Below are 23,536 nucleotides of genomic sequence, written 5' to 3'. Positions count from 1 at the left end.
CCACCTCCCAGTAACATGGCCCAGTCAGAGCATCTTTACACACAAGCTGCTGCTGCTTCAACCTCTCTGGATCATCAGGACACAGCTCCTCCTCTCTCAGCACACACACCGTCCTGTTTATTGCCATGGTTCCCACCTGCAGAGAGAAGAAGGAAGAGCAGAGGAGATAAACGAGTGTTTCCAGAGACTCTTCATCAGCTGTCAGTCAGTGATGCAGCACATCCAGTATAAAGAGCAGCAGGGACTTCAGTGCTGGGACTGTACTAGGACTCATTGTTGCTTCACTTTTTCTAATCTTTGGATTTTTATTGAAGTTGATGAAGATGTTTTTCCCTCCTAGTTTGAGTTTGGACTTTCATTCATTAGAAGAACCTTGGTGTGTCCACTCTGAGCTCTGTCCAACAACAAGCCCAACAATCCAGATGGACGGTTCCAGCTGTTAACTGGAGGAATTCCATCCAAACATCTGCTCTCACTAAATTCTTCCTCACCTACAGACTGTGTTCTTCACTGCTTTAAACTTGGAAATAAATGCAGTCATTGGTCTGCGTGCTGCTTTGTTGAGAGAGCTGATTGGCTTTTGACAGTGTTTGATCAGAGCGTGTCAGCCGTTACTATGGTGACCATAAAGGTCAGAAACAGGAAGTGTTTGTGTCCAATCCTGAAGCCTGTCACCATTCTCCTCTCACAGCTTCACTGAGAAGCTGCAGCTTTAAAGGAAACACTGGATCTTTGTTTCATACTGACTGTGTTTAGTACAATACTGCTGACAGCACCACCCACTCACTCCATCACTCTACTGACCTCAGAGTCTCCAGTCTGTAGTCTGGACTCTGCTGAAGATCAGACAGCTGCTTCACATCTGGATGCTTCAGGTTGTTTCCGTACAGCTCCAGCTCTCTCAGCTGGGAGGGGTTGGACTTCAGTGCTGCTGCCAGATAATCACAGCTGATCTCTGACAAATCACAGTCCATCAATCTGTATAAAGAATGAAAGATGTAAGTTTATTAGAAAAAGTGTGAGGTTGAAATCATTCAGTGTTTCATCATCTGTTCAGAGCTGAAGATGGTTCAGAATGTAGAAGTTTAGAAAATGGAAACTCCAAACAGCTGAAGCCAACAGGAAGTAGCTTCAAATAGGAAACTGTGCAGAGTTTGAGGCTATATGTCCTGATGCAGCCAGTTGGATTTTGGAGATTTGAATCTCTGTTCTGTGACTAAGTCCTTGAATCATTTCTTCCAGTTGGTCCAACAAGACAGACTAAGTATTGGACATGTGTTGTGGCTCAATTAGGGGAGCTTCTAAATGTGATGTGATGGCCCCTCTGTGTCTGTCAGGTCACAGGACTGAAGAGAGTTCAAACTGGGCACACAGTTGTTCCAGTCTGGACCAAAGACTATACTGGGACTGAGGGACTGCTTTGACTGCACCCACTGGGACTTTTTAAAGGCTCGTGTTCTCACTTAGATCATTGATTTCTACTTACATTTCTTTCTGGTAAAAATGGGGATTACTTCAAAAACAGGAAGTATTTTCCCCAATAAGCAGCCCTGGATTAATAAATCACTCCAACATGTTCTCAGGCAGAAGAAGCTGTCTTGTTATGAGGGAGAGAAGAAAAAGATTGAGGCACAGAAACTTGTTGAAAGAGAGATAAAGCAGCTAAAATCAGGTGTAAAAGTAAAGCAGAGGATGAGCTGAATAAAGGACACTCAAGGCTGGCTTGGAAAGGAATGAAGTCCATGGTGAACAAGGAGCAAAGATGACTGTGATGCTGAATCAGCAGAAGACTTGGACTCATTTGATTCCAGCTTTGATATCATTGATTTTAATGAAGAGCTTTGTGATTGTAGCAAAGGGCTGGTAGCTCTGAGAGTCCCACTGATGAGGTGTTTGTGTGGAAATCTCTTAGTGGGATCAAAGAGAGAAAAAGCCCTGGTCCTGATGCTGTGGGAGGGAAATGATTGAAGTGTGCTGTGAGGAACTGACTGGGAGATTTTCACACATTTTCCAGTCCTCCTTGGAACAACAGGAAGTTCCCAGCATATGGAAACAAAGGTTAAGTGTCCTATGGCACTCAGTGATGATGGTGCTGTGGCCCCACCACCTCCACCTCTTTGTAAAGGAACTAACTGTCATCTGAAGCTTCAAATGGAACTAAGACTTCCTCCACTAGGTGGCAGTGTCTGATGAGAAAGTGTTAGTGGAGCTGGCCTGGAGTCAGAAACAGGAAGATGAAGGATTTGGGCTGAAAGTGGGAAAAGTGGTTAGCACTAGTGCCTTAAAGAAAGAAGGTTGTAGGTTGAAGCTTGTTGGCCTTTCTGTGGAGGTTGGATGTTCTCCCACAGTCCAATGAAATGCTGCTTAGGTTCATTGGTGCTTCTAAATTTGCTGTAGGTGTGGATGTGAGAGAGTGCTTCTCTGTCTCTCTCTGTTGGCCCTGTGATGGACTGCTCACCTGTGCAGGTGGACCACGCCTCTTGCCCTATGACAGCTAGGGCACAGGCTCCAGCCCTGTGAGCCTAAGCTGAATAAACAGTTAGCAAAAATGATGATTCATAGATGGCCTGAAATTCCCCAGTTAGCAGTTTGGTAGATAGCTATGACATGCTAATCCCATCCAGCAGCTGTATTCTACCTGTAAGCTGATCCCTGCTGAGTCAAAGCACTTTTTCATATACAAATTACAAGCTTTAATAGAAACCTATTGGTCAGCATCTTATTAGCCTAGCCTGCTGTTAGCTTCATTCCACAGAAAACTGAGAGAAACTAACAGAGTTGATAAAGAATAAAGAGAAATGTGCTGATTTAAAGCCTTTGAAGTGCTTCAGATGATCTCTGTCCACTTCAGTCCACTTATTCATTCATGTAACCTTTCTAATGCAGCTTTGATCTTCACAGTCTGCTTTATGAAACTCATTCTAACCCTGAATGTCAGGTGTTCCTCCTTCTCTTTCCCATCATTCATGCTGGCAGTGGAGGAGATTTGGATGTTGGACTGTGTTTTGGATGATGTGTGTATGTTTGTGTTGGACTGCTGTCTGTAAAGCAAATGCACATTTTTCTTTGGATTTCAGTGTCAGAAAAACTTTTAGGTGGAATGAAGAGTTGGAGAGTTTCACAGTGAATTATCCAGTGGAGGATTTTTCTTCTTCTATGAAGGTTTGAAATGTGAACATTGTTCTGTTACAGTCAATGGACTAAACCAGAGAAGATGAAAACAGACTTTACCATGAAGATCCTCAGTGTGGATCAGTATAATATCAGCCTGATGTCTGCAGTTTAGTGTCAGCACAACTTTCACGACATATTCATCTCAGCACAACTAAAACATGCTGACTGACCCCAGAGTTTCAAGTCCACATCCTGGACTCTCCAGGAAAGCACACAGATGCTTCACTCCTGGATCCTGCAGCTTGTTCCAGCTCAGGTCCAGCTGTCTCAGATGGGAGGGGTTGGACTTCAGTGCTGCTGCCAGATAATCACAGCTGATCTCTGACAAACCACAGCTCTCCAGTCTGTATAAAGAATGAAAGATGTAAGTTTATTAGACAAAGTGTGAGTTTGAAATCATTCAATGTTTCATCATCTGTTTATAGCTGAAGAAGGTTCAGAATGTAGAAGTTTAGAAAATGGAAACTCCAAACAGATGAAGCCAACAGGAAGCAGCTTCAAAAAAACACAACAAGAGAAAAAACTCTGAATGTTTCACATTAAAGTCGTATATTTATCATAAAAATAGGAAAAAGACTTGAAAAAGTCGTGTTTTTCCTTCCAGGAACCACAAGGCTTCACTTTTAAAGGTGAAGTGTGAAAGAAATGGACATATTTGAAGTCCAACACCTTTTTCCAGTCACATTATTAAAGCAGACAAACTAAAAGCTCATTTTCATTACAACAAGTCATTTCTGACCTGGACTAACAACACTGGTCTCTATGTGCAGCTGGCTGTGAGACCAGTGCTCAGGGACCGTCTACAAAGTGCAACACTGAAAGAACATCACACACTAATTTGCTTCCAGCACTTTCACACAAACATCTACTGTCATTATTGTCACCAAACTCTGTGGGTCCTTTATTGCAAATTCAAATGGGATTCAAATGGTCAGACAAAAGAGGGTTATGAGTAAATATGATGAAATGTTGTGTATTAGCAGCAAGTTATTGACTCATTTTCATCAGAAACCAAACAAAATGATTGACAAACATGTTTTTACAAACTCAGTGTTGGACTTGGATCAGCAGGATAAGCTGATTTTTTAAGGCATTTGAGTCTCGCTGTATGAGAGTCCAGTTATTACTCAATATATACGGATGATGTTCTTTCAGTGTTGCACTTTGTAGACGCTCCCTGAGCCTCACAGCCAGCTGCACATGGACCCTTTGATATTACCCAGCATTAGAGGCGGGTGTAAAAAAATGGATTTTCCTATTTAAATGGTTTTAATTTGAATAAAGCGATGTTGATTCATTCAATCCTGAATCGATTTTTAATATAAATGTATTTTGCCAGAATCTCAGGTTAAAGCTCCCAAAAGTATTTCAACAACAACCAAACAGATAAAACAGTAAATGAGAGCAGCTAAACACACATAGATGGAAACACAGAGCATGGATCGTTCACTCGACGGCACGTACACGGACACGCCGTCGGGGCTGAAAGTGGACAGCTCACAGATCCTGAAGCTGCAGGTTTCATCTGTCTCCAACCAAAACTGACTGAACCAGCAGCAAAAGAAGATCCAAACTACGCTTTACGTTTGATGAACATCGTCATGAATTCTCTCTGACTTTGACGTTTACTTCCTTCACAGCTCTCTCTCTCTCAGTGTACTTCAAGAACAGTTTACCTTCAAAAATCTGTTTTCTGCATTATTCACTGCTTATTACGCACCAGTCTGCTGTTGTGTTCACTGCTGTCGGCCTCCGAAAACAAAGCCTCATTTCTGCTGTTCAATATTGAAGAAATTTAAACCTTTTAAAATGATGACAGATTACAAACTCTCAGCTGTGTCTGTAATCAAACCTCTGTAACTTTGCTTCATTCAGCAGCATCAGGTCATGTTCACATGTTGATTCATGGTTTGCTTCAGTTTTTGATCGACTGCAGAATATTTTGAAGGTTATCTGCTATAAAAAGCCAGAACAGGAAAATCTGCTTCATGTGTTTCTGTTTGATCCTCAGTGACTTTGACACAAAGGCATCTGCTGTGATGATCACACCTCTGATCAAGTCTGACAGTGTCAGCTTTGTTTTTATACATATGGATATGTGCTGATAAATGATCAGAATTATAATATTTCCCACTGTCTGCTGTGTCCCGTGACCTTTGACCTGCTAAAGACAGTCAGCTGTGGATTATTCATTGTTGTGTCTGATACTTAGAACTGTGAGGAAGAACACTACACAGTTAATCAGGGTCCCCTCTCTCTGAATCAGGAAAGGTGGGCAGGCCGCGTGTGGGCCGCAGGCCATACGTTGAGTATCACTGTTTGAAATGTGAACATTGTTCTGCTGCAGTCAATGGACTAAACCAGAGAAGAAGAAAACAGACTTTACCATGAAGATCCTCAGTGTGGATCAGTATAATATCAGCCTGATGTCTGCAGTTTAGTGTCAGCACAACTTTCACATCATATTCATCACAGCACAAATAAAACATGCTGACTGACCCCAGAGTTTCAAGTCCACATCCTGGACTCTCCAGAAAACCACACAGATGCTTCACTCCTTGATCCTGCAGCTTGTTGTTGTTGAAACTCAGGTCCAGCTTTCTCAGATGGGAGGGGTTGGACTTCAGTGCTGCTGCCAGATAATCACAGCTGATCTCTGACAAACCACAGTCCCTCAATCTGTATAAAGAATGAAAGATGTAAGTTTATTAGACAAAGTGTGAGCTTGAAATCATTCAGTGTTTCATCATCTGTTCAGAGCTGAAGAAGGTTCAGAATGTAGAATTTTAGAAAATGGAAATTCCAAACAGCTAAAGCCAACAGGAAGCAGCTTCAAACAAACACAACAAGAGAAAAAACTCTGAATGTTTCACATTAAAGTCATACATTTATCATAAATACAGCACAAAGACTTGAAAAAGTCGTGTTTTTCCTTCCAGGAACCACAAGGTTTCACTTTTAAAGGTGAAGTGTTAAAGAAATGGACATATTTGAAGTCCAACATCTTTTTCCAGTCACATTATTAAAGCAGACAAACTAAAAGCTCATTTTCATTACAACAAGTTATCTTCTGACCTGGACTAACAACACTGGTCTCTATGTGCAGCTGGCTGTGAGACCAGTGCTCAGGGACCGTCTACAAAGTGCAACACTGAAAGAACATCACACACTAATTTGCTTCCAGCACTTTCACACAAACATCTACTGTCATTATTGTGACCAAACTCTGTGGATCCTTTATTGCAAATTCAAATGGGATTCAAATGGTCAGACAAAAGAGGGTTATGAGTAAATATGATGAAATGTTGTGTATTAGCAGCAAGTTATTGAATCATTTTCCTCAGAAAACAAACAAAATGATTGACAAACATGTTTTTATCTGTTATCTGTCTGTCACCACTGAGAACCTAAATAATCCACAGAAGTTCTGGAAAATCATTAAGTCTCTTTCAGTGATTAAAAGCTCCCACACTCTACCCACCTTTATTTTTAAGGATTCTGTTCCTGTTTATGATAGGAAGGAGATGATGAATTGCTTTAACAAGCACTTTATATCTTCTGGCTCTTTGTTTGATTCTCTGAACCCAGTCTCTGTAAAATCCAGCCCAAACCTTCCGGTGTACACTGGTCCGTCATTTAACTTTGTTCCTTTCTCTGTGCACGAGGTCTGTAAAGCTCTTAAGCTGTTAGATCCTAGAAAATCTCCAGGGCCAGACTTACTAGATCCTTACTTCTTGAAACTGGCAGCTGATTTTGTGGCAGAGCCTCTCACAATACTTTTCAACTTCACACTGGATACGAATAAAATTCCCTCAGTATGGAAATCAGCTTTTGTTGTTCTTCTATTAAAAGGGGGCAACCCAGCAGTGTTAACTAATTACAGACCAATATCTAATCTATCTGTGCTGGCCAGAGTTCTTGAATCTCTTGTGTGCGAGCAGTTAAAGGAGTTTTTACACACCAATGCCATTTTATCTGAATATCAATCAGGCTTTAGGAAGAATCACAGTACTATCACAGCTGCAATTAGAGTGGTAAATGATATTACTATTGCACTTGATAAAAAACAACACTGTGCATCCCTTTTTATTGATTTGTCAAAAGCATTTGACACTGTTGATCATTGTATTTTAAAACTTAGACTCTTCCAGTCAGGACTCTCTGAGAGAGCAGTGGATGGTTCTCAAACTACCTCAGTAACAGGACTCAGTGCATTAAATCTGACGGTCTATGTTCTGACTTTGTTACAGTGCACAACGGAGTGCCACAGGTTTCTGTATTAGGTCCCCTTCTATTTATAATTTACGTAAACAATCTTAGTCTAAATGTGCCAGATGCAAACTTGCACTTCTATGCTGATGATGCAGTTATTTACAGCTGTGGTTCAACTCTTGTCCAAGCCATTGACTCCTTGCAGAAAGCCTTTTCTGCTGTCCAGCACTCATTACTTCAGCTTAAACTTGTTCTCAACGCAGACAAAACAAAGCTCATGCTGTTTTCTAAATCAAGGAATTTGGCCCAAACAATCCCATCAGTAACCACTCTTGAAGGTAATAAAATAGAGTTGGTTCACACCTATAAATATCTGGGAATCTTAATTGGTGACTCGCTCACCTTCAAACCACATGTAGAGAATCTTGTAAAAAATCTGAAGTTAAAACTGAGATTTTATTTTCAAAATAAGTTGTGTTTCTCTTTTAATTCAAAGAAGCGGCTTGTTGCTGCAACATTTTTGCCTGTGCTGGATTATGGTGATATTCTAAATATGAATGCTTCTGCTCACTGTATTCGAGTGGTTGATATTGTGTATCGTGCTTCTCTGAGGTTCATCACTAACCGTAAATTTCAGACTCACCACTGTGAGTTATACTCTCAGGTAGGATGGCCTGCTTTGGTAAGTCGGAGGAACTCTCATTTATACAGTTTTATATATAAGGCGATACTTGGGTTGTTGCCTTCCTATATATGTTCCCTGCTAGCAATGAAACATGCTGGTCGGTATTCTCTTCGTCTGCATGGTTACTTGTTGCTTTCTGTTCCATTTGCCCGAACTGAACTTGGTAAAAGAGCTTTTGTCCATTTAGCACCCTCGGCTTGGAACAAATTGCAGAAGGAATGGAAAATGACTGAATTAATTTCATTAAATTAATTTCATTAATTTCATTTTAAATCTAAACTACGAATCCTTGAGGCCAAGTCCATAACATGCAACTGTTTCAATTAGATTGATTGTCATTTGAACTGACCTTTTATTTTATTTGAAATTTATTGAATTTTATTTTATTTGTTTTCTTTCACTTATTGTTGCATGTGTGTTGTTGCTGCCTGTGTTTGATTGAGTAATTTCTGTAACTGTGAGACACTTGCTGCTGCCTATCTTGGCCAGGTCTCCCTTGAAAAAGAGGTTTTTAAACTCAATGGGATCTTCCTGGTTAAATAAAGGTTTGATAAAAAACTTTTTTTTTTTTACAAACTCAGTGTTGGACTTGGATCAGCAGAATAAGCTGATGTTTAAAGGCATTTGAATCTCACTCTATGAGAGTCCAATTCTTACTCAATATTTATGGATGATGTTCTTTCAGTGTTGCACTTTGTAGATGCTCCCTGAGCCTCACAGCCAGCTGCACATGGACCAGCTGACATTACCCAGCATTAGAGGCGGGTGTAAAAAAATGGATTTTCCTATTTAAATGGTTTTAATTTGAATAAAGCGATGTTGATTCATTCAATCCTGAATCGATTTTGAATATAAATGTATTTTGCCAGAATCTCAGGTTAAAGCTCCCAAAAGTATTTCAACAACAACCAAACAGATAAAACAGTAAATGAGAGCAGCTAAACACACAAAGATGGAAACACAGAGTGTGGATCATTCACTCGACGGCACGTACACGGACACGCCATCGGGGCTGAAAGTGGACAGCTCACAGATCCTGAAGCTGCAGGTTTCATCTGTCTCCAACCAAAACTGACTGAACCAGCAGCAAAAGAAGATCCAAACTACGCTTTACGTTTGATGAACATCGTCATGAATTCTCTGACTTTGACGTTTACTTCCTGCACAGCTCTCTCTCTCTCAGTGTACTTCAAGAACAGTTTACCTTCAAAAATCTGTTTTCTGCATTATTCACTGCTTATTACGCACCAGTCTGCTGTTGTGTTCACTGCTGTCGGCCTCCGAAAACAAAGCCTCATTTCTGCTGTTCAACACTGAAGAAATTTAAACCTTTTAAAATGATGACAGATTACAAACTCTCAGCTGTGTCTGTAATAAAACCTCTGTAACTTTGCTTCAATTCAGCAGCATCAGGTCATGTTCACATGTTGATTCATGGTTTGCTTCAGTTTTTGATCGACTGCAGAATATTTTGAAGGTTATCTGCTATAAAAAGCCAGAACAGGAAAATCTGCTTCATGTGTTTCTGTTTGATCCTCAGTGACTTTGACACAAAGGCATCTGCTGTGATGATCACACCTCTGATCAAGTCTCACAGTGTCAGCTTTGTTTTTATACATATGGATATGTGCTGATAAATGATCAGAATTATAATATTTCCCACTGTCTGCTGTGTCCCGTGACCTTTGACCTGCTAAAGACAGTCAGCTGTGGATTATTCATTGTTGTGTCTGATACTTAGAACTGTGAGGAAGAACACTACACAGTTAATCAGGGTCCCCTCTCTCTGAATCAGGAAAGGTGGGCAGGCCACGTGTGGGCCGCGGAACATACGTTGAGTCTCACTGTTTGAAATGTGAACATTGTTCTGCAGCAGTCAGTGGACTAAACCAGAGAAGAAGAAAACAGACTTTACCATGAAGATCCTCAGTATGGATCAGTATAATATCAGCCTGATGTCTGCAGTTTAGTGTCAGCACAACTTTCACATCAGATTCATCTCAGCACAACTAAAACATGCTGACTGACCTCAGAGTTTCAAGTCCACATCCTGGACTCTCCAGGATAGCACACAGATGCTTCACTCCTGAATCCAGCAGCTTGTTGTTGTTACTCAGGTCCAGCTCTCTCAGATGGGAGGGGTTGGACTTCAGCGCTGCTGCCAGATAATCACAGCTGATCTCTGACAAACCACAGTCTATCAATCTGTATAAAGAATGAAAGATGTAAGTTTATTATACAAAGTGTGAGCTTGAAATCATTCAGTGTTTCATCATCTGTTCAGAGCTGAAGAAGGTTCAGAATGTAGAAGTTTAGAAAATGGAAATTCCAAACAGCTGAAGCCAACAGGAAGCAAACAAACACAACAAGAGAAAAAACTCTGAACGTTTCACATTATAGTTGTACATTTATCATAAAAATAGGAAAAAGACTTGAAAAAGTCGTGTTTTTCCTTCTAGGAACCACAAGGCTTCACTTTTAAAGGTGAAGTGTGAAAGAAATGGACATATTTGAAGTCCAACACCTTTTTTCAGTCACATTATTAAAGCAGACAAACTACAAGTTCATTTTCATTCCAAAAAGTCATCTTCTGACCTGGACTAACAACACTGGTATCTATGTGCAGCTGGCTGTGAGACCAGTGCTCAGGGACTGTCTACAAAGTGCAACACTGAAAGAACATCACACACTTATTTGCTTCCAGCACTTTCACACAAACATCTACTGTCATTATTGTCGCCAAACTCTGTGGATTCTTTATTGCAAATTCAAATGGGATTTAAATGGTCAGACAAAAGAGGGTTATGAGGAAATATGATGAAATGTTGTGTATTAGCAGCAAGTTATTGAATCATTTTCCTCAGAAACCAAACAAAATGATTGACAAACATGTTTTTACAAACTCAGTGTTGGACTTGGATCCGCAGGATAAGCTGATGTTTAAAGGCATTTGAGTCTCGCTGTATGAGAGTCCAGTTATTACTCAATATTTATGGATGATGTTCTTTCAGTGTTGCACTTTGTAGACGCTCCCTGAGCCTCACAGCCAGCTGCACATGGACCAGCTGACATTACCCAGCATTAGAGGCGGGTGTAAAAAAATGGATTTTCCTATTTAAATGGTTTTAATTTGAATAAAGCGATATTGATTCATTCTAATCCTGAATAGATTTTTAATATAAATGTATTTTGCCAGAATCTCAGGTTAAAGCTCCCAAAAGTATTTCAACAACAACCAAACAGAAAAAACAGTAAATGAGAGCAGCTAAACACACAAAGATGGAAACACAGAGCGTGGATCGTTCACTCGACGGCACGCGCCGTCGGGGCTGAAAGTGGTAATATTAATAGTAATATTAGCCTGATGTCTGCAGTTTAGTGTCAGCACAACTTTCACATCATATTCATCTCAGCACAACTACAACATGCTGACTAACCTCAGACTTTCAAGTCCACATCCTGGACTCTCCAGGAAACCACACAGATGCTTCACTCCTAGACCCTGCAGGTTGTTGTTGTCACTCAGGTCCAGCTCTCTCAGATTGGAGGGGTTGGACTTCAGTGCCTCTGCCAGATAATCACAGCTGATCTTTGACAAACCACAGTTCCTCAATCTGTATAAAGAATGAAAGATGCAAGTTTATTAGAAAAAGTGTGAGCTTGAAATCATTCAGTGTTTCATCATCTGTTCAGAGCTGAAGAAGGTTCAGAATGTAGAATTTTAGAAAATGGAAACTCCAAACAGCTGAAGCCAACAAGAAGCAGCTTCAAACAAACACAACAGAAAAAACTCTGAATGTTTCACATTAAAGTCGTACATTTATCATAAAAACAGGACAAAGACTTGAAAAAGTCGTGTTTTTCCTTCCAGAAACCACAAGGCTTCACTTTTAAAGGTGAAGGGACCGTCTACAAAGAGCAACACTGAAAGAATATCACACACTAATTTACTTCCATCATCCAACCTGAACAGGAAACAGAGATGCCTCCCCTTCAAAGTAAAAGCTGCTCCTTTTGGACACGGTATCAAAGAAAGTCTACAGTATAACATAGAAAAGACAGAAAAAAGTTTTGGTTGTTTTTAAATTGTGCAGAAATGAAACTACACTAAGCTCAATTATGTGACAGGAAACAGACCAACACAATAATAAAAAGCACCATGTGATCTTCCTACATCTTCAAGACAAACATAGTAAAAACATGAGCATATTTGTTTTCTGATAAAATGATGTGACAGGTAGAACAGAGTAAAGTGGTGGTGTTACAGCCTTTCTCCCCTCTGCTGCCGAGGCTGTTAGTCTCTCCCAAACTCAGCTACAGGACTTCCAAATGAATGAAAGCAGCAGAAATGGCTTTACAAATGAAAGAGGAAGAGAAGAAGAAGAGGAGAGGGAGGCCACCCTGACCATCACTCCAGCTGAAAACATCACACTTCCATTAAAGTTGGTGAGGAAATGTTGAGCAGGATGAGCTGCTGGCTAATCTGGAGGCTGTAGCAGCAGCTCACAGTCACCGTGGATTTCCACTCATGAAAAAGCTGTGGCTGCTTCATTTCTCATTTCATATCAGAGACTTTAATGCTTCACTGAAGCTGTACTGTGATGCTTCCATATTCCAGTGAGGCCTCCATAATGATTTCAGCTGTTCTGTACACACACTGTGTGCCCTGTATGGCTCAAAGTCTCTGCAGCCTGTTTTCATCTGCTATCATCATCCTCATTCACATCCCTCACACACTCTACAGCCTCATCAGCACTGACTTCATCTTCACTGACTGATGGAGCACAACATGAACCTGTGGAGGCTGAAACACTGTCTTGTCAAACATCTCCCCGTCACCACTCCACTTCTGTCAGCCTTTAAATGAACCCTGCTCAAGTCTGTCACTTCTGTTTGGAATCAAAATGAAAAACTGTTGTTCAGTTGTTTGGAAAGACACAACATTTCTGAAAGCATTCAAACTTCTTCACATTTGTCTTCAGACACATCCTGAACATTTAGGAACTAAAGAAAGTTTCAAACATCAATCAAAGACCTGAAATATAGAAAAACAACAACAGCCGCAGTCAGTGAACTCACCTCAGAGTCTCCAGTCGACAGTTTAGACTCTCCAGTTCAGCACACAGACGCTTGACTGATGAATCCTGCAGCTTGTTCAGACTCATGTCCAGCTCTGTAAGATGGGAGGGGTTGGACTTCAGAGCTGAGGCCACAACTTCACAGTGAGACTCTGAGAGTCGACACTGAATCAGTCTGTGATGATAGAAAATATAAAATGTGTTATTATAAAAGCAGAAAATCTGCATTATAAACACAGACTGAATGTATATGAAGACAAAACAGAGTGAGGTCATAATCTGATGAATCTGCTCTTCACATCTGTGCTTCAGCTCCTCTTACTGTGTTTGACATGACACAACGATTGAGTCTCTCTCAGACCTGCAGACTTTTAATGAGAATCTTTGTTTGGCTTTAATCTGCAGATGAAGGAGGAAGATGGTGTCACATTTAGGCTTCCATAATGTCCACAGTCTGTCACTGAGATCTGATCCTGAGTCAGAGTGAAGACACACATTTGGACTGTTTCCTGTTTTGAATCTGACTCCAGAACATTTTGAATGAGTTCAGCTCAGTGAAGAGTTCCAGCTGGAAAGATGATCTCTGTTTGGTACCTGCTGTCTGGTACGACTGTTCACGTCCACACGCAGGAAAAACCTGCTGACTGTTACCAAACGGAGCAGAAATCTCATCACTGGACAATAATGATGAATGAACTCAGAGCTGCTGATATCAGATCTGATTTCAGGGGAACTAAACACAGAAATGATTGGCTCATTTTAGCTTTCTGAGCCATTATTTGCTGGTGTGTCGCTAGTTGGCAGAAAATGATTTGTATTCCTGTTCTGGGCTTCAGTGTTTATGAGTCCAGATCCAGGTGACAGCAAGTCAAAATGATGTTACCTGTCTGCGTCCAGCAGCAGCCTATATTCACTTTGAATATTGTTATAACCTGACATGGATCAGTTTGTCTTTGATTGGTTTGTAAATGTCACTGTTTCCATTGGACCTGAGTGACAGTACAAAGACAGAGAGGGAGAGAAAGGAGAGAGAGGATGGAGACAGCAAGGATCCCGCTCTTCTAATAATGATCATCAGATGATATTATTGTGTTATTTTGTAGCTGAATACGATGTTTGTGTGATTATCAGTGAAAGAAGCAGTGAGGAGGATGGAGAGAGAGAGAGGACAGAGGGTGAAGTTAGAAACACTAAAAGGATTTTTCATGGATTTCATGGATGATTTGAGTGATTTCCAGCAGGACACTTAAACATGTCAGTGGACGTCCTAAAGAACATATTCACTGATATGAAACGTGTCATTGAACAGGATTAATATCAGTGGAAACATGGTGGAAACAGCTGTGACTGCATGGATGTGACACACTTCAAATCTGTTCTCCACTCTTGGATTTGGGATCCTCAGCTGCTGCTGAGTCTGTACAATAAAGGAATAGTGTGGAAGGTTGCAGCGTACAAACACAAACACTTTGTGGTTACAATCTGATTTCATTTTTAAAATTAAACTACTAACCTACACTGATCAATGATGTTAATGATCACATCTGGACTCACCCAGCCTTTCTGCAGTTCCTCACAGCTGGAATCAGTCTCTGTCGTCCCCACTCTGATGTTTTGTACTCCTGCAGGTCCAACTCATCCAGAACCTCCTCTGACATCTGCAGCATAAAGGCCAGAGCTGAGCACTGGATCTCAGAGAGTTTCTTCTCTGATCTGTTCTCTGACTTCAGGAACTCGTTGATCTCCTGATGTACTGAGAGGTCGTTCATCTCCATCAGACAGTGGAAGATGTTGATGCTTCTGTCAGGAGAGATTTTATCACTGTTCATCTTCTTCAGGTTGTTGATGACTCTCTGGATGGTTCCTGGACTGATCTCTGTCTGACCCAGCAGACCTACTAAGAGTCTCTGGTTGGACTCCAGACAGAGACCATGAAGGAAGCGAACAAACAGGTCCAGGTGGCCATTTTTACTCTGGAGGGATTTCTCCATGGCTCTCCTTAGAAACCCATCCACAGAAGATTCACCCAGAGATGGTTTAATGTGGGGAAACTGATCTAGAAGCAAGTTAGTATCATCATAATAGTCAAAAAAGTCATAATCATTACAAAAGTATCCCAGGAAGTCCTCCACCACCTTTGTCTTCCTGTTGGTGTGACAGTGGAACATGTAGACAGCAGCCAGAAACTCCTGGATGCTCAGATGAACAAAGCAGTAGACTGGTTTCTGGAAGATCACACACTCTCTTTTGAAGATCTCTGTACAAACTCCCGAGTACACCGAGGCCTCTGTCACATCCAGACCACACTGCTCCAGGTCTTCTTGGTAGAACATGATGTTTCCTTTCTCCTGATGTTCAAACGCCAGCCTCCCCAGCTTCAGAAGAACTTCCCTGTCAGCCATCGTCAGCTCCTGTGGACTCGTCTCATGTCCCTCATGGTACTTGTTCTTCTTCCTCTTTGTCTGAACCAGCAGGAAGTGTGAGTACATGTCAGTCAGGGTCTTGGGCAGCTCTCCTATCTGCTCTGTAGCCAACATGTGCCCCAGAACTGTAGCAGTGATCCAGCAGAAGACTGGGATACTACACATGATGTGGAGGCTCCTGGATGTCTTCATGTGGGAGATGATTCTGCTGGACAGCTCTTCATCACTGAATCTCCTCCTGAAGTACTCCTCCTTCTGGGCGTCAGTGAAGCCTCGTACTTCTGTTAGCCTGTCAACACATGTAGGAGGGATCTGATTGGCGGCTGCAGGTCGGGAAGTTATCCAGATGAGAGCCGAGGGAAGCAGATTCCCCTGGATGAGGTTTGTCAGCAGCTGGCTGACTGATGACTTCTGTGTGACATCAGACAGCAGCTTCCTGTTGGTGAAATCCAATGAAAGTCTGCTTTCATCCAGGCCGTCAAAGATGAACAAAAGCTGAGAGACAGCCAGCTTCTCTGCTGTGACCTTCTGTAATGTTGGATGGAAAACATGGAGCAGCTCCAGAAGACTGTACTGCTCATCTCTGATCAGGTTCAGCTCCCTGAATAAAAGCAGAACCACCACACTGACATGTTGGTTCTCCAAGCCTTCTGCCCAGTCCAGAGTGAACTTCTGCACTGAGAAGGTTTTTCCAACACCAGCCACGCCGTTGGTCAGAACCACTCTGATGGGTCTCTGTTGGTCAGGTAAGGCTTTAAAGATGTCCTGGCACCTGATTGGAGCATCATGGAGGGCGTCCATCTTGGAAGCTGTCTCCAGCTGCCTCACCTCATGTTGGGTATGAACCTCTTCACTCTGTCCCTCTGTGATGTAGAGCTCAGTGTAGATCCTGTTGAGGAGGGTTCTACTTCCTGTTTCATCACTTCCTTCAGTCACACATTCACATCTCCTCCTCAGACTGATCTTATGTTCATCTAAAACCTCCTGCAGACCAACATCTGCTGAAAGAAAGAAAAACAATGAGACTAAAGAGAAAGAAAACTCTTCAATGTCTGAACAACACAACAAGTCCAGTTTTCAGAAATGAGTCCATCAGCAGACAGATGTTCAGTCTTACTTTGTACACAGCTGCTCTGACTGGCTGTCTGCAGTCCAGCTCTGCTTCTGGATCTTTCTCCACACTGTGCAGAAGCTCTGATGGTGACACAGAAAAGTCAAAGTGGAGATACTTCTGTACACCTTTGATTAGACTCATTATAAAAAGGAAAAAAAGTTTTAACACAGTCATGTTTCCAGTTCACTGACTTACATTTATTCCATGGACACTCACTCTAACCTGAACCACAGCTACAACCCAACATTGTTGAGGCCTCATCTCCTCCTTTCCTGACTGTAGAGGTTAAATATGCAACAACCAACAAATAAAAGAATTTGGTTCATTTCAAAGAAATTCACACGGTTACCAAGTAAAGTAACCATAGTAAAGGAGACAACATCCCGTTGATGGTGGGATTATTTGAAAGATTTGCTTTAGTCACGTCACCAAACGCAGTTGAACCACCCGTGGATCCATGTTTGACCATTCTACCACTCTGAGCTCTGCTTTTTAATCCTTTTATTATTATCATCATTCATTTATTCATTCTTTGGAGGGGGGCTATTTCCTAATGCCGCCCTAATAAGGTGATGTTCAAGGGGAAATATAACAGAAACTCTTTCAGTGTTATTCATTAATAAATTAACAGATAAACTGTGAAGAAGAAAAAAACTGAGATTTAAAGGAGAGAGTGAGAAACTTGATCATCCATCCTCATAATACATGTTTATGAGTATCTGCTGTGACCATACTGCAGTAATAACTACAAGTCTACATTTCTGTGACTGTTGATCAATCACAGCAGGAATCTGAGCTCATCTCTGCACACAGAGCAGCTTCAGCTCTGGGATAAACTGCTCGCTTCACGTCCTTCTCAGCTCACAGACACTCATCCTGATATTTTCCTTTAAAATTTGATGGTATAATTAATCTGAGTTTACACTTTATCTGCATAAATACAGAAAAACAGACCCAAACACCATAAACCATCATTTTCACCATGTAGAATATATTGTTGTTTCTTTGCTTTTAATTCAGAGAAAAACTCTGAGTTTGATTTTCTCTGTTCTCTTTGCCACAGCCCATCCCAGCAGCAGCTGAAGCAGCTGACTGTCACAACACTGCATAACACTTTAGGAGGAATTTCAGAGGTCAGTAAAGCTCCAGTTTTAACATCAGTTAATTAATCATAGTTCATCATAAATGTTAACCTGGCTGGCACACATGTTAATGTTAGCCATTTAAATATTAGCAGTTAGCTGAGGCCACGAGAAGAAGAGGCCCTAGAAGAACAATGGATGATAAGATTAGATTTTCAAGACTAGGCAGAGACGTGTTTTCCTTTACTGTCTCTTACAGAGGAGGGAGCAGATACCAGACGAGGTCACGGAGGTACGGGGAGGATTCGCAGCAGACAGCAAGACTGCCACGTCCATGCGAGAGAGCGATGGCTACGATAATCTCTGTTTTTGTCTCACTATATAATGTTGTACAGCCCATTTGAGGGTTATCCTCTCTGTGAACCAGATGCTTGATTTCACACAGAGGTTCACCAACTGAATTTGATCAGTTATGGAACGATTTACCTCGACAGGCTCCTTCACTCGCTGCTTTTAAACCTCCTTTAACTCTTTAAGACCTACCATAGAACCAAGTTCGCCAGAGCTTATATTATATTTTTACATGCTGTGGTGCCATTTTTGGGAGCATTTCAAGTTGATATACATCAATACAACCATTATAGCCCAAATGTTAATAATATGTATGCATTAAGTGCATAGTAATTACACAAATTGCAAAAAAGTGAAATAAACTACAAAAAAACCTGAAAATCGTTTTAGTTTTTTAAATATATATTTCTAGTTAGAGAAATTTAAGAGGCTTGTCCCTCCCTGTAAATACAAAAAGGTTGCACAAAATAGTTTCCCACCACAGGAAATTTATTTTAAGTGTCTTCATAGTTTTATTTTTTAAATACACCAATTTTTATATACTGCAGGAAAAATGAAAAAGAAATATTATAATGTAAATTTGCAAAAAAAACCAGCATATGCATCAAAATAAAATATTTCCAGCAGTGCAATATGAGTCCTAAGCATCCCAGAAACGACACAGAAAGTCATAAAGTCAAAAAGAACTTTTAAAAACACCAGTATAGGCTCATAAGGCCCTGATGGTTAAAAAAAAAAAAAAAAAAAAAAAAACCCTACATTTCCCCAAAATAACGTCACTTCCGGTTTCGGGCAGGTCATGGCAGACATGCAATAGTTCGCGCTGAAGTTTTACAAAAAGCTGATCGGATCGACAAAGCGTGTTTCTGGAATAATATGTTTTTGTTGCTGCAAGTGCTTTTTATGCAGTTTTTGCAAAGCTATATGTGGAAGGAAACTGTGACCGAGGGCAAGCTGATGGCATAAGATGTAAGTACAACTCCTCCGGTTTCATATGCAAAAAAACCTTATTGCACTAGTTTACGTGGTTGAAGTGCTACCGGGATTTAAAAATAGTTACGCAAAACGGAGCGTGCCCACCAGCTTTAAAGGGTTAAAACACACCTTTACTCCCTGACCTTTGACCCAGTGTGACATGTTGACTCACTACCTCAGACAGCTTAAAAATAGTCTTTTTGTTTTTTGTTGCTGCCTAAAAGAACCATAAAATATCTGTCCTATATACAGTTATGTTCATATATTTTTGTACTACATCAGGAAACTCAAAAATATAGTTTGTAATATTTTAATCCTTATTTTTAAAACTGCTTTTGACATTTTTCTTCTCCCATTGCATCAAAAATCATTATTTACACTGAATAAATGAGTCAGCAGCTCTCTTACATTGTTGCTGCAGGTTCATTACTGAACACTGGAGGTGTTCCTTTGGACCGGTCACTCCTCACAGACACACAGCTGGATGCTGTAGATCCTGCTCCATCCTCTTCCTCCATCTTCTTGATGTCAGGGTGGAGTTAGTCTGAGAGGCAAACACACACTATCAGAGGTGCTCTCGTACTGGAAGCATCACACTGACGGGTTTCTAAAGTTCTCATTGATCATTTCATGGAGTTTCTGTGGTAAACACTGTCCTGTGACGTATGTGCTATGGTGAGGGTCATGAGGGCTAACCAGCCCCACTCCTTACTCCTCATATTTCAGGCTGAAGCACAATAACAGCCTAAACCTAACCAGGAGGCTGTAACCTCAAAGGGACTTCATGGTTAGAAATAAAGGTTCAATGAAATGAAGCAGATCATAAAAACATGAGTTCCAACTTTAAAAGAAGCATCCACACGATGACGGCACAGCAGAGGAGCACTTTCTCTAACACACTGATTCAGTTCCACTGACACAAGGACACACACAGGAAGGCACACACACACAAGCCTTTATAAGAAACAACACAATCATCTGCGCTTGACTTGTCAATCCAAGTCCTTAGCCCATGAGCCCGCGGTATCAGACCACAGATATTCCCTTACTTTGAAAAAATAAAGCCAGTTTTCAGAACAGACCTGATGTTTATGCTACAGCTTGTTTACCAATATAATCAATATCAGATATCAGAGCAACAGAAACCTCGGTGATCAGGACGCTGGGATTGAGAACAGGAAGTGGCTCAAACGTCACAGTTTCATAACGTCACCCTGAACTCCACTCACGGAGTTTCTGTCGCCATTCTAGTTTTTAAAAAGTCCCGTGATAAAGGCGGGTCTTTCTGTGAATCCGCACGCTCATTGGCTAATAGCTCGAGATTGACACATCGTTATCCAATGAGCGTGCGGGAACTTCTGACATAAAGTTGTTTCCTTTGAAAAACCAAAGTCTGATTATTTTTGCCTCCACTGACGGAGCCTGTTGTTCCCGCCACAGAGACACAGTAATGTCAGAGCGGTGTTAACACTCACGGTGCCTCAGCACAGCTCTCACTCTCCTCCTGCTCTCTCACACTAAAGGGAGGCTCAGCTAAACTCACTTCCTCTCTACTTACAGGAAACCAGCGCTCAGAGCCGGCCGGCCTCACATTTCACCCACAGACACGAACAGCGTAGAATTATTTTATGTCATAAGAAGAACATATTCATGTTAACACTCACCTGCCTCAGCTACACCTTCCTAATCCTGCTGCTCTGAACGGAGGCTCAATACTTTCACTTTCACTACTGCTCCCTAAACACAGAGGATGCTGGGACTTGTAGTTTTTTACTTCCGGTGCGGTCTTCCTCTTTGTTTGTTTGTGTTTGTGTTCAAGTTATTTCGATCATGTAAACATCAACAGAACACGTGAAGCCACACAGAGTTTGTATGTCGAGGTGGGTAGGAGGGTTTGGGGATGTATTTGTTTTGGGAAATAGTTACTGCATTTAAGTTTAAAAAAATATATTGATATTAAAATGAATGTTTAAGTTTGAATAAATAGTTTATGTAGATAGTGTTTCCCACATATTTATGTTAATTAATACTAAAAATAGTTACCCCAAATCCTTGGTTAAATCTTAAAACTAGTGTAAATATGTTTGGTTTAATTTAAGGAAAATAATTGTTTGTAAAAGAAAATCCTTGGTTAAAGTTTCTATTAAAATATTTGCAAACTCTAAAATGTATACTTTAAAAATGTAATTGTTTATAAAAAGTGTAAAATGCAAGGTAGACACCTTTTGTGTATTTAAGAACCAGTTTATTTCATCTTCATTGTTTGAAATTACTCAGCTCTGTGATTAAAAACCAATGAATGTAAAACTAACTTAAACTGGGTTAAATGATAGTTTAGACAAAAGTATTTAGCTTTAGCTATGTTAAGTGGCTTTACTGAAGTGTATATATTTTTGTTATTACATTTGTATTCTGTATAATGCATTTAATTTATCTGAATGATTAATGAAATGTTCTTTATTTTTTTTGTGTTGAAAGTTTTTTTTAATTACCTACCTATCCATCTACCTATCAGCTATCAAACTAGCTGGTCAAAATAAAGTGAGTGAAATTCAAAGTCTGGTCTTTTTCAAGTGTGGGCAGACAGAGAACACTTGACAAGTACATATCAGACTCCACTGTGCCACACATGTAAATTCAGATGTAATGTATGCTTTACACTGTGTCAAAACTACCCGTCGCAGACGGTGAAATGTGCAGACTGTAAACGTATCTGTAAGTCGCAGCATTGCTACCATCAGCACAAACTAGTAGAACCGGTACATAATCTAATACCGTGTGATCGTATGAAATACTGTGAAACATGTGGTATGGTATACAGGAAGTCAGTCAAGTCAGAACACAAATGTGCTCCAAGTGCATGTACACTCTGTGGAGAACGCCTGGTAGACAGTGGCATGAATCACGAGTGTTTTCTTCAGCCTGCTGAAATGAAACAACCTCATGAAAAATACATAATATATGATTTTGAGACCCGGTATGATGACGGAAAGCATGAGGCCGTTTTTGTGTGCACAATGGATATGCATGGGAAAAAATTCTGTTTCAACACATTAAATTGTGTGTCTGCATTCGTTGGGCACTACAGAAGGCCTAAATACCGTGGCTATACATTTATAGCCCATAATTCTTCGGGTTTCGACAGCTATATTCTCTTGGAATACCTCGTTAAACAGGGTATTGCTCCGGGTGTAACAATGAGAGGGAGTCGTGTCGTTCTAATGTATGAGAAATCCTATGATCAGAGATGGATAGACTCATTTAGCTTTCTGCCCATGCGTTTGGCCAAAACACCTCCTGCCTTGGGATTTGAGGACCTTGAAAAAGGCTTCTTTCCACACACATTTAACACAAGGGCTCATGAATTCTATGTAGGTCCTTCTCCTGCCCCGTCTTTTTACGGGTATGTAAAAATGTCTGAATTTGAAAAGGAGAAATTTATGGCGTGGTACAAGCCTGCCTGCGAGAAACCATTTGATTTACAGGCTGAAATGCGTAAGTACTGCATTAATGATGTCGAAGTGTTGAGAATGGCTTGTAAAATATACCGCGAGACCTTGATGGAGTGCACGCAGATTGATCCATTTTCACATGCCACCCTGGCATCATACTGCATGGGGATTTTCAAAACCTTGTTTCTTCCAAAAGACACCCTGGCATTGACTCATCACGGTGCGTATGTTGATCAGAATAAGACATTTTCAGACGTGTCTCTTGAATGGCTTCAATACGAAACAAAACATTGTTATCAAGCATGCTCTCAGAGGCGGCGAACAAAAAGTAGGACCTTATTTTGTGGATGGATTTGATGCTTCCAGCAGAACTGCATATGAATTCTTTGGGTGTTTCTATCACGGTTGTCTCCGCTGCTACCCGGAGAGTGATGTTAACCCTGTCGCCAGGCTGTCATATGGCGAGTTGTATCATGCAAGTGGTGAGAAGGTGAATGCTCTAAGAATGCATTATGGTCTTAATGTCGTGGTCATGTGGGGGTGTGATTGGTCATCATTAAAGTCAACTGATCAGTCAGTCAAGGACTTTATGCGCAAATACAAAAAGCCTGAGCCTCTGGACCCTAGAGACGCGTTGTTTGGGTGGAGGACTAATGCGATGAAACTGTACCACAAGGTTGATGATGGTGGAGATGAAAAGATCAGATACTATGATTTTACAAGTCTTTAACCCACTGTTCAGTGCACGAAAAATGATCCAATAGGTCACCCTCAGATCATATACAATAATTTTGACAGAGTTGAAAATTATTTCGGGTTTGTTAAGTGCACTGTGCTTCCTCCAAGGGGTCTATTTCATCCTGTTCTGGCCTACAAGTGCCACAATAAGCTGATGTTTCCTCTCTGCAGAACGTGTGCTGAAGAGCAGCGCCAGCACAGTGATTGTGTGCATGCTGAGAGTGAGAGGCAACTGTCAGGTACTTGGGTTTC

At 40.9% G+C, this 23,536-nt stretch overlaps 2 protein-coding genes across 2 annotated transcripts; both read right to left on the bottom strand.

Annotated features, from left to right (window-relative positions):
* Positions 1–791: 791 nt before the first annotated feature.
* LOC148105732 (ribonuclease inhibitor) lies at positions 792–10,302 on the bottom strand (the record flags this gene model as incomplete). Its single annotated transcript, XM_087838377.1, has 4 exons — positions 792–978; positions 3,345–3,518; positions 5,674–5,853; positions 10,100–10,302. Coding segments are annotated over 4 exons (744 nt in total), but the record flags the coding sequence as incomplete, so codon positions are not given.
* A 2,844-nt stretch (positions 10,303–13,146) lies between these two features.
* LOC148105731 (protein NLRC3-like) lies at positions 13,147–19,963 on the bottom strand. The gene is made up of 4 exons (XM_087837818.1): positions 19,503–19,963; positions 16,690–16,766; positions 14,704–16,573; positions 13,147–13,324 (listed from the first exon to the last, which is right to left on the bottom strand). The coding sequence occupies exons 1-4, from the start codon at positions 19,610–19,612 to the stop codon at positions 13,147–13,149; spliced, it is 2,235 nt and encodes a 744-aa protein (XP_087693944.1). The 5' UTR covers positions 19,613–19,963.
* Between the last annotated feature and the right edge of the window lie 3,573 nt (positions 19,964–23,536).

The sequence above is a fragment of the Neolamprologus brichardi genome, chromosome 3, assembly GCF_056152115.1.
Source record: "Neolamprologus brichardi isolate AB-2024 chromosome 3, ASM5615211v1, whole genome shotgun sequence".
NCBI classification, from domain to species: Eukaryota; Metazoa; Chordata; class Actinopteri; order Cichliformes; family Cichlidae; genus Neolamprologus; species Neolamprologus brichardi.
This window is presented reverse-complemented; position numbering and strand designations above follow the sequence as displayed.

Coding starts and splice junctions, on each gene's coding strand:
- LOC148105731 (XM_087837818.1), bottom strand. CDS start 19,612: ATGGAGGAAGAGGATGGAGCAGGATCTACAGCATCCAGCTGTGTGTCT. Junction 16,574..16,689: donor TCAGAGCAGCTGTGTACAAA/GTAAGACTGAAC, acceptor TCTTTCTTTCAG/CAGATGTTGGTCTGCAGGAG. Junction 13,325..14,703: donor AGGAACTGCAGAAAGGCTGG/GTGAGTCCAGAT, acceptor CTATCATCACAG/ACTGATTCAGTGTCGACTCT.